The 12,228-nt window shown below is 40.0% G+C and overlaps 1 protein-coding gene across 3 annotated transcripts in view; it reads left to right on the forward strand.

Moving 5' to 3' along the window:
• The window catches only part of LOC105222720 (fatty acyl-CoA reductase wat), a 129,727-nt gene that overhangs the window by 100,761 nt on the left and 16,738 nt on the right, over nucleotides 1-12,228 (forward strand). For all 3 annotated transcript variants that reach the window (XM_011200156.4, XM_029548856.2, XM_029548855.2), the window contains one exon: nucleotides 8,638-8,771. In XM_011200156.4, the coding sequence (XP_011198458.1) occupies nucleotides 8,711-8,771 (61 nt within the window). In that variant the 5' untranslated portion in view covers nucleotides 8,638-8,710. The remainder of the gene's footprint in view (nucleotides 1-8,637; nucleotides 8,772-12,228) is intronic.

Consider the following 12,228-nt stretch of genomic DNA (forward strand, 5'->3'; position numbering starts at 1 on the left):
TCATATTACACAAAGAAGCCGTATTTGACTAGCTCGATCGGCAATCCATTGGGCACTGCCGCTTTGTTATTCTTTAGAGGGAAAACTTCTATTTGAACTTCTCCAAGGTCGGTCAATGGAACGTCTATTCCATCGCATCATTAAGCAGGCTGGGGGAGTGTGCCCTCAATACTTTCAGTGTGCTCTGGGCATCAATCAGTAGATCACCTCTGGGAGTTCTACAAGAGTATGTTCCGGTCTTGGCCCTTTCTGTTACACGCCCCTTCTTTTCGTACAATTTTCGAGCATTACTCGTGTCAGCCAGCTTTTCAAGCACTTCGTACTCACGGCCTCTCTTCCTTTTAAATCTGCAAATGCGTCTCGCTTTTCTCTTCAACTCTCGGTATCTTTCCCATCCGGCATGCATTGTGGTCGATTGTTATGTTGTTGTTATCCGAGGGTGGTCTCTCATCCGAGGCTGTTGTTTTCTTTTCATTGGAGGCTTTTTGTTTTAGTGGCGGGTCCCAAACCCAGCGCACAACCTCAGGGAAGGATGGTTCGCCTTCTTACTTTAGCTCGCCATCAAACGGATGTTCTTTGGCTACGCAGAGTATATTTAGTCTATGGCCGGAAGTTGTGAGCTGCTTGAGCCATATGTAAAATAATCGTTTCTGGCTATTTCCAAGTGAATAGCGCTCAAAGAACTTTCCTCACTTGTATGACTACATATGGCTCCATCGTCCTAATTCCTTTCACATATACAAAATATTTCTGACAAGAACTTGAGCTTGATAGTTCAGCTTGTATGACAGCTATATGCTATACTGAAACGAAATCTGCGGATCCTACACATAAGAAGTTTCTTAGTGAGATAAGAATTTGTGTAGAATTTTAGATCGATAACTGAAAAACTGTGGAACTATTCGTGTAAATACGGACAAATGGATGGACAAAGAAACTTCTTTTCAGGATACAATGAAGTAGAGAAAAGTCGGTCCTCTTTTCTAACAATCTTGTTGGATTATTAAAACAATAAGAATGAAAAGCAACTTATATTTCTGTAATACTGAACAAACGTCTTTTATTGGAGACACATTTTGAAAAGTTTCTTTTTGGATACGAGCTTTAAAGCTTAACTAAACAGCTTCTGTGTAATATATATTAATTCCATATCATGTAGTGGAATTAGTTATACTTTCATTAATATCTCAGTATAGGTTTTTAAGCAAATTTGTCTCAATTTACTACACTGTGCAAATAAATACAGTTGAGAAAACTTAACTCATTTCGTCGGGCATCGAACACAAACCATGTTTCACGGCTCGGTAATTCGTGTTGCCATTGGTTTTGTAGGATTTAATTGCCGAGTAAATAAGTACATGAGCGATACATCTACACACATATATACTTGTGTATGTACAGACTGATACTTAAATTGTGCTGTCATTTAATGATTCGTCAGCGAAAAGCTTCACATTAACAAACAGCCGCTACAAAAGCGTTCAGCCTCTGCAGGATTTAAGAGATCTCAGCAGAATTTAAGTGCCGAAGTGACTAAGGGTGGTCCAATTCAACGAAGGACAGTAGAAACCATTTCACTGAGTTTTGTGTTGACGTCTTCAAGTGGTCCATTTATGACTCTTAAATAAACATTTTTCTTCTGCTTAGTTTGATCTTGTACTATATACCTTATAGTATCTGCGATGTTTCGTTCCAGGCGTTCGTGTCAATTGAAATATACAAGTATTCTGTTCAGAGAGTAAGTAAGTGAAAAGTAAAAGGAAAATATCATATTTTAATCTAGGTAGCACGGTATGTCTACGACTGATTCCAAATAGGTTTAAATAGATACAACTCGACATAAACAATCCATTCTTTTTGGCACTACAACCGTGTGTCACCCTGTGCCAGGAACACAAAACTTCGTCAGTTGCCTCTATCCTTTGCGAATTCACGTCAGTTGTACATCCTAAGTGCAGAGAGTTCGCTATGCACTTGGTCCTTCCAATCAATGCGTGTTTGGTCTAGTTTCCGTTGTCCACCCATGGGTCTCGAGTCGACGGAGGTTTTCACTGGAACACAATCATACAAATGAAAAGCACCCAGTGAGCGCTTTCGTTGCATTTTTATGCAGTTATGTCATTGTGGATCTAATAAAGAGTTCGTGGTTCCATCTTATTCGATATTCATTGCTCACGTGGATGGTTCCAAAGATATTGAGGAGAATAGTTCTCTCGAATGCTCCATGTGCTTTCCCATCACGGTTCGTCAGCGTTCCTGTTCTGCACCGTATAATAAAACGGGAATAAGTGAAAAGCGTAATTTTTGTTCGTCTGGAGTGGAATTGGCTTCTCACTTGCAAATTGATGCCAAAATAGCACCTGTTGGCAAGAGTTGTTCTGCGCTTCATCTCCAGGCTTTAATTATTGGTGGATTTATGCAGGTTCTGAATTATACAAAGTCCTTTACTTAAGTTTATAGTTGCCTTCGTTGACGTAGTTATCAAGGCGCGAGGAATATTTTTAAATGACCTCCCCGTACTTTGCCTTGTCCCTCGTTCACCATAATACCGGCCTCTTTCGCTTACACCATTATACCAAAAAAATGGGCCGATTGAATGTTAAAATAAATTTGACTATTTCGGTCGTGCGAGTGACATTTATAGGCACTAATATGTTTTCTGTTTCCTTGGAGAGATCATTTGCGTTTTGCGGAGCTAAATCAATTGAAAATTTGTCGAAAAACTCTCGAAGAATCAATGCAGTGTGTGACGGTGCATTATCGTGGTGAAGAGCTATCGACCCATAATTCATGACTCTTGTTACGACTAGCTTCGCCCAAAAGACACATAGCACTCAAGTAGTCTTCCTTGTTGACAGTTTGGCCGGTCGGAAGAAATTCGGAGTGCATCAAACCTTGATAATCGAAGAAAACTCTCAACATAACCTTCAGGGTTGCACTTGACTTTCGACACTATTTAGTAATCACTCAACTTAGTTCAAACAATTCTTGAATTTAACCTAAAATTGAATTATAATATACCTTAAGACGATACTACTTATAACCCAAATAGAACTTATTTCTCAAATATGTGATGTATAAGTATGTATGAGGTATACAAATTGAACTTTGCATTCGGGTGGCACCACAACGGCTTATTTCAGCCTCATGCAATTACGTTAAGGTAGTCCGTAAATAAATAAGACAATTTTCTATATGGAAGATTGAACGATATACAAATTTCGACAAAATTTCTTTGATGATAGTAGTTACAAATATTGAGTATAAGCTACAAAATATTGAATAGTCGAAAAAGTCTTTTCGTATTTTGCCAATACATGTCGTTGCAGTCGTATATCTCCAGTACTACCAATCACATTGTGACATACTATATGAGATGATATGAGCAAGGTGAGATTTTAAACTTCATTCAACCAAAAAATTAAATTCGTGGAAGTTGAAAAAAAGTTACAGCTGTTCAAAAATGAGTGAAAATAATGAAGAAATTCGCTATATTTTGAAATTTTTGTATAAAAAAGGGAAGAATGCCACGCAAGCCACCAATGAAATTTGTGAAGTTTACGGAGACGATGCTGCATCAGCTCGTATAGCACAACAACGGTTCGCTGGATTCCATTCTGAAAATTTCGCAAATTTTATTTACTCTGATGAAATTCTTACACTGATGGAATAATGTCTTTAGCGGAAAAAGGCAAAAAGTGGTCGACCAAAATGGTACATATTTCTTTATTTATTTATTAGCATAAATATAAAAAAAAATAAGCTGAAGTTTGATTAGAAATACGAAATAATTTTTTTGTCAGCAAAATTTAGAAATGATGTATATATAATGATATGAATCTATGGACTACGGAATTTGCCTTGAAATTTTTTTTTACATATTTAGAGACCACCCTAATATGCATATACTACATTTGCCGCAGCACATTTGCAAATACGAGTATTACAGAGCAGTCGGCGAGATCATTGTCAAATGCGTCCATTACTAATTATTTGGTTGCTATTGTTGTTGTTTTCGGTAGAGTTCAGCTGCTTAATGGCCACGCCTCAAGGCAAAGTTAAAGTGCACTTGAATTCATTAGAGCATTTTGTATTTGCCTTAGCCGCACAACCACACACACACACACACACACACATCTATGTGTGAAATTTCAGCTTATATGCATGTATGTATGTGTGTGTGAGTGCTCTGGCAGCTTTGCCTGCAGGAGCCTTTTATGGTAGCTAATTAATTAGTTTTATTTGTCATGCGGTCATTTCATGCTTTAAACTCACACACATGCAAACACACACATACACACACACAAGCACCTGCATATTATATTATTTAGATGCCAACTGGTTTACACAACAAATGGCCAAAGTGCCAAACAAACAATCGCTCAGCGCCTCGAAAGCAAGCCAGACGAGCAAGTGTACTAGATCTGCAATCACTTATGGTACTTATTCAAGAATTGCCTTGTCTAATTGCTCAGCGTAGGGAGGCGCTGTGATGAGCCGGGCGATGTCAGCAAATGCAGTCATGGTGTCACGTGACTGTGTATGTGTGCATGTGTGAGTGTGGTGAAGTGCAATAAATCTCTAATTACATAGATGCACACAATTAAGTTTTTATATGCATGTGTGTATGTCTGGCATATATGTATGTATGTGTTTACTTATATGTGTTTGTGTTATTTGTTGTTTGTGTTATTATTAAATCGAATGTATGTCCGCATAATAAGTAATAAGTAGCTTATCGAAATTCGAACATAATTGCTAATCATGTAAGTACAAGCGCAGGTGTAGCACACACACATACACGAGACACATAAAAACAGGTTCAATAAAGATATGCGATATTCTATGCAAATCGGGGTTATTAATTATTTATGAATTATTGGTATCAAATATTAATACTGCTAGTTAATGCTGTGAAAAAGTTCATGTGAGCATTTGTGTGTGTGCCTAATGTTCCTATCACGCTTTGCAGTCAAAATTAAAGGCTAATAAATAGGCAATCAAGGAGTTAAGAACATTTGTAATTTATTTATATTAGATTTTGTAGCTTTAGAAATGTTCAGTGTTATTGTATTTGTTGTTTTTGCATAAAAAAACAAAATAAATTTCAACCACGAGAAACGTTAACTTCGGTTGCAACGACGCTATAATCTTCTTCTTCTTCTTTACTGGCGTAGACGCCGTTTACGCGAGTTAACAACAGCGCGTCAGTCGTTTCTTCTTTTCGCTACATGGCGCCAATTGGATATTCCAAACGAAGCCAGGTCCTTCTCCACTTGGTCCTTCCAACGGAGTGGAGATCTTCCTCTTCCTCTACTTTCCCCGGCGGGTACTGCGTCGAATACTTTCCGAGCTGGAGTGGACGCAAAGGACCATAAATCTTTCGCAGAACTTTTCTCTCGAAAACTCGCAACGTCGACTCATCAGTTGTTATCATCCTCCAGGCCTCTGCGCCATATAGTAGGACGGGAATTATGAGTGACTTATAGTATTGGGTTTTTGTTCGTCGAGAGAGGACTTTATTTCCCAATTGCCTACTCAGTCCAAAGTAGCACCTGTTGGCAAGAGTTATCCTGCGTTGGATTTCCAGGCTGACATTGCTGGTGGCGTTTACGCTGGTTTCACTATAGAGGAAATTATTTACGACTTCAAAGTTATGACTGTCAACAGTGACGTGAGAGCCAAGTCGCGAGTGCGACGACTGTTTTGCTTGATGGCAGGAGATATTTCGTCTTGCCCTCGTCCACTGCCAGACCCATTGCTCCTTGTCCAGTCTGGAGAAAGCAGAACTAACGGCGCGAGTGTTGAGGCTGATGATATCCTGACGGGGCTTTTGGTGCTGCTCAACGTCAGTTTACACAGCCGTATTAGTTTTGCGGGGATACCAAATTCAGACATCGCGGCATGAAGGCAGCTCCTTTTCGTGCTATTGAATGCAGCTTTGAAATTGACGAAGAGGTGGTGTGTGTCGACTCTTCTTTCACCAGTCTTTTCCAACATTTGGCGCATGGTGAATATCTGGTCGGTTGTTGATTTGGCAGGTCTAAAGCCACACTGATAAGGTCCAATGAGTTTGTTGACGGTGAGCTTTAATCACAACACAATACGCTCGATAGAACCTTATACGCGACGTTGAGGAGGCTTATCCCACGGTAGTTGGCGCAGATTGTGGGGTCTCCCTTTTTATGGATTGGGCATAGCACACTTAAATTCCAATCGTTCTTCCGTCCGACCAAATTTTACAAAGAAGCTGATGTATGCTTCTCCGCCGTGTTTGAATAGCTCGTCCGGCAATCCATCGGCACCCGCCGCTTTGTTGTTTTTCAGGCGGCAATTGCTATTCGAACTTCTTTATGGTCGGACAATGGAACATCTGCTCCATCATCATCGATTGGGGAATCGGGTTCGCCTTCTCCTGGCGTTGTGCGTTCACTGCCATTCAGCAGACTGGAGAAGTGTTCCCTCCATAATTTAAGTATGCTCTGGGCATCGGTGACTAGATCACCTTTGGGGGTTCTACAAGAGTATGCTCTTATCAAGCTCTTCATACTCACGCATTTCGGCCTCTTTCTTTTTCTGTCTGCAAATGCGTCTCGCTTCCCTTTTCAACTCTTGGTATCTATCCCATCTCGCACGTGTTGTGGTCGATCGTAACGTTGCGAGGTAGGCAGTCTCTTTTCTCTCCTCTGCGACACTGCACTCTTCGTCGTACCTGCTGTTCTTTTACACTTTCCGAAAACCAATCGGTTGCAGCTGTACGTAAGGAGTTTGAAATGCCGTCCCCCAGTTCTCTTATACCGAGTTGTTGACGAGTGCTCTCAGAGTGCAGGAATGCAAGCCGAGTAGAAAATCGTTCGGCTGTCAATTGCGATTGAAGCTTCTCGACGTCGAACCTTCGTTGTGTTTGTTGGCGTGCGGTTTTTGCTGCACAGAGGCGGGTGCGAATCTTGGCTGCAACAATATAGTGGTTCGAGTCGATGTTAGGACCTCGGAGCGCACGCACATCTAAAACACTGGAGACGTGTCTTCCGTCTATCACAACATGATCGATCTGGTTGGTGGATTTTCGATCCGGAGACGGCCAGGTAGCTTGATGTATTTTCTTGTGCTGGAATCTAGTACCACAGATAACCATATTTCGGGCCCCGGCGAAGTCGATCAGCCTCAATCCATTTGGGGATGTTTCATCGTGGAGGCTGCATTTACCGACTGTTGTGCCAAAGATACCTTTTTTACCCACCCTGGCGTTAAAGTCGCCAAGGACGATTTTGACATCGTGGCGGGGGCAGCTTTCGTAGGCGCTCTCCAAGCGCTCATAGAAGGCATCTTTGGTCTCATCGTCCTTCTCTTCCGTCGGGGCGTGAGCGCAAGTTAGCGATATGTTGAAGAACCTCGTTTTGATGCGAATTGTGGCTAGACGTTCATTCTGTCTCTCTCCCATCACGAATCCCACATCAAACTTGCGCTCCTTTATGTGGCCACTGTAGTAAATGCCACATGGACCTTTTTGTCTTGCCGTGTCTCAGTCCTTGTCCCGTCCATAGCATCTCTTGGATGGCGGTGATGTCAGCCTTTATTTTCGTGAGGACATCAACCAGCTGGGCAGTGGCACTTTCCCAATTAAGGGACCGGACATTCCAGGAGCATGCCCTCATTTCGTAGTCCTTATTTCGTTTGCCACGGTCGTCATCAAAAGGGGGGTTTCTCTTTCGAGGCTGTGTGTAATTTTTCATTGGGGGTGTTTTTTTACGTGGCGGCTCCCAAACCCAGCGCACAATGCTGTGCAGGGGATGCTTCTCCTTCTCACTTTAGCTCGCCTTCAAACGGATGTTCTTAGGCTACCCAGAAAATATTTGGTCAAAGACCAGAAGTCGTGAGCTGCTTGAGCCATATGTAAAATAATCGGTTCTGACCACTCGCCAATCCCAAGTGAATGGCGATCAGAGAACTTTCCTCACTTGCGCGAACTTCTACACATGACTCCATGTTTCTATATCATTTCGTAATTAGTCAGCAGAACTCCACAGGCCTTCTCTATGCCTAGTACTTCCGCTTGAAAGATGCTAGCTAAGTTTGATAGACAGATAGAGGGAGATTTATATTAATGTCAACGGAATATACGCCGTCCTAGCTCCGCAGTTTATTTGGGACCCGTCGATATATAGGTTGATCTAGTATCCTTCTGCACTACTAAACATTCCTCCATTCATGTCTACAGGATGTTCCCACTTGGAATTAACTACTGAAATCCGACCTTTGGGGGTGTGTACTTTCATTTACATAGCCTGGTTTTGAGCTGATTTAGAATATCCTGTTACCACCGGTTTCAACCCCCAACCTACTTAATTCTTATTGTTTTCCTTATGAAAACGTCTATCAGAAGAATTGGTTTTATGATGATATATCCGGTTTTAGGCTCAGTTCCTGCCGAGTATTATCTGGCTCGTATGAAACGTCATGCAAGCATTTTTGATTCGTTTTTCAATACTCATTTTCCAGAGACCTTCTTTTGAAATGAAGGTTTACTTTTGTATCTTGTTTTTTAGAATAATTAAAAAGAAATATAGATCAGACAGATAGTGTTTTGAATAAAGGTTTATAACTATACAATATGTTGCATTTTTATATATTTTCCAGATCTTTGCAAATATTTGATTCCGAAAATCAGTCCGAACTTCCAGATAAGGAGCCGTAATCAACTCAAGTAGAAATGAACAACAACATAAAGGAATTCTCCAGTATAGAGAATCAGTTTATTACGCCCGTCTTAGGTAAGTACAACAACACCAAAATATTTATTCGAAAAAAAAAACACCAACAACAACAAACAAAGTGTGCGCAAGCGAAATGTAAATTTAATAGACTCCGGCGAATTGGGTGCGGGTTAATATGAGCGCCACTAAACCTACAACAACAACACTGTGACATTGTTGACAATTTCTTGTAAAAAACAACTGCATGCAACAATAACAGCAACAACGCCAACAAAGTACCACTGTTTGTGGCATAACAAGTGAAGATATGTTGTCTATTGTGTAAAAATTTTAGTATATAGTATAAAACTGTCACAACAACAACAAGCACACTAGTAATAACAATAATAACAACAGTGCTAATGGCTGGTGACAATAACTTCAACGACGCTGATGGCTGTTTTCAGCGAAAAAGTGCGCTTAGCTTTTGCTCCGCGTTTCGTCGGCGTTCTCCCTCCTCCTCCCAAACCACTCAACCTCAACGCTGAGTGTTTTTGTATAGCGCGCGCGCGTTTGAGTGATAAATGATGAGACAGCACAGCGACAATGGGTGAGAAAACAACAAAAGCGCACATAAAAAGTTCGGCAAAATAATAAACATGTTGTAGTTGGCGTAAAATCTGTCTGAACTTTCAAGCTGTCGAAAAATATGAAGTGAAATGTCTGACTAAATGTGCTCAAAAAATTTACTAAATATTCAGATTTTCCGACTGACGTTGCGCTCATATTTTCGCTGACGCTTGACAGGCTGCTGAAAGCCAACGGAGTTTGTTTATAAGTTTATTGCATGAAATGTACGATGAATGTGATGAATCGGTGCTGATGGTAGTTGAGCTGATCAATGAGTGAGTTGTGGAAAGTGAGAGATGGAGTTTTGATTTAAATTTTTTTTAAGTTGTAGTGTTCGTTGGTATGAGTATGCACAAATTTAAGTTAAGGCTTATTGCTTTCGGTTTCTACGTCAGTAAAGAAGAAGAAGCTTATTACTTTAAATATAGCGTAGTCGAAAAAGTCTTTTCGTGTTTCTAATTAAACTTCAGCGTATTTTTTAATGAACATTTTGCCATTTTTCCGCTAGAGACAATATAATATTATATAATCAGTGCAAAACTTTTCTGGTTTCTCGGCGTAAAACTGCGACAAGTAATTTTCACAGGCTTCTTTTGACTTTACTCCATTAAGGGAATTCTGCATTGACCGATGATGCAAGGTCAGGGCTATACGGCGGTTGCATCAAAACTTCCCAGCCAAGCTCTCCCACTTTTTGCCGAGTCATCAAAGGTTTATGTGGTCTAGCGTTGTCCTGATGGAAGACGAAGCCCTTTCTGTTGATCAATTCTGGTCGTCTTTTTCGATTGCCTGCTTCAATCTTAACAGTTGTTGACAGTAAAATGTAGAATCAATCGTTCGACCAGGCTGGATCAGCTCATATATGATTAATTTCCAATCCCACCAAACACTCAGCATAGCCTTTTTAGACGTCAATATTGGCTTTGCGACCATTTGTTGAGTTTCACCACGCTTGGACCATGATCTTTTTCGAACATTATGATCGCAGTTGATCCAATTTTCGTCTCCTGTTACCATTCGCTTCAGAAATGGTTCGATTTCATTTCGTTTCAGCAAAGAATCGCAGATGTTAATTCGGTCCATTAAATTTTTCACAGACAATTCATGTGGTACTCAAACATCGAGCTTTTTAAATGGTTCAAAACCATTTGATGATGAATGTTAAATTTCTTAGCGATGTTATGGCTGCTTATGTGACGGTCCTGGTCAGTGTTTTAAATAATTTCATCGACTTTTTCAACGATAGGTCGATCAGAGCGAGGTGTATTTTTCACATCGAAATTTCCAGAACGGAAGCGAACGAACCATTGTTGTGCTACACAAACTGATACGACATCGTATCAGTAAACTTCACACATTTCATGGTGGTTTGGGTGGCAACCTTCCCTCTTTTATAAAAAAATTTGAAAATTTAGCGAATTTCATCATTATCTTCATTCATTTTTGAACAGCTATAACTTTTTTTCAACTTCCCCGAATTTAATTTTTTTTTAATGAAGCTTAAAATCGCACCTTTCCAACACTGTATGATATGACACAATCTGATTGGTTTCATTGGAGATATGTATCCGACTGGAACGACATTTATTGACAAAGTACGGAAAGTCTTTTTCGACTACCCAATATTTGATTTGAGTACAAGTAATTCTGAGTTTGAGCGAAAATATTTTTACTAAATATTATATGAATTTTATCTGCAAACATATTACTATTAGTTTGAATGGTAGTTTAAGCTTAGATGGTTCGTCTTCTCATTTCCTTCAAACGGATCTTCTTTTGCTTCCCACATGATACTTGGTCTAAGACTGGTAGTGGTGAAATGCTTGGGTCATATGTAAAAGAAGCGTTTCTGTCCACTCCTAAGTGAATGGAAATCAGAGAACTTTCCTAACTTGCGTGAAGTTCTACACATTTCTCCATCCTCCAAAAAAATGTTTAAGCAGAGGAAGAGGAAGACCTCCATTGCATTGAAAAGATCAAAAAAATTTCTTTTAGGCAAATTATGTATTTGAGCTTATTAATATTCGAAGAAGATTAAGGATATATTTAAATTTAGCTGTGTCTAAAGCTTCATTTGAGCCAAGGCTCAATATAATAGATAAGGAAGAGCCAGGTTCGGGTATAACCGAACATACCATACTCTTGCAACTTGCAAGGATTACAGAGGTAATACCATTCATACCTTCGTACATAAGACTTGTTGTTTAAATGGAGCCTAGGGTCAGTTTGCACCCGATTTTATTCATGCTAAGCACGAAGATGCACCGTTATAAGAAAAACATAATTAAGATAACTCACATTTTGCCCGATTTAAGCAGTATAAAGTAACCTATAAGTTCGAAAATCTTTAAACTAAAGGATAAAGGAACTATTAATCCGAATCAAGCTATTTGTAGGACATAGACATATTACCATAAAGATGACTTTTTTCTGCTTTTTAATTAAAAATATGACACATTGACCAATATTTTGGTAAGAAGTCAACTATAATTGCTGCGGTCCAAATATTTGGTGGCTAAGGGCACAAACAGCTTTAGTTGGATTTTGAAAATTTTTAGCCTTTTTGTTTTTTTTTTGTCTTCCGCATTATCAGTCGTTATAAAGGCATGACGCCTCTTCGACTTATCCGTAAGTTTAACTCTTTCTTAGTCTGGCCGTCCATCTACCGCGACTCTCATTTTCTTATCTTCATTGCCATTCGAGTATCGTGTCTTTTTTTCGGCAAAAGCTCCGGTCTTTAGCTCCCACAGCTTTTTCTTTTCGTATGCCAGAATTGGGGCAGATGCAACTCTGAGGGTTGCGGTGCGGTGCACTCTTCCCACTGCCTTACGCTGGTTTTTCTTCTAGAGAACATCAGCTCCGTATAATTGGGCATTTCCTCGGCTAGGGCCTCCAATGTTGGCAA

Source organism: Bactrocera dorsalis, chromosome 2, assembly GCF_023373825.1.
Source record: "Bactrocera dorsalis isolate Fly_Bdor chromosome 2, ASM2337382v1, whole genome shotgun sequence".
In the NCBI taxonomy this organism is placed as follows: Eukaryota; Metazoa; Arthropoda; class Insecta; order Diptera; family Tephritidae; genus Bactrocera; species Bactrocera dorsalis.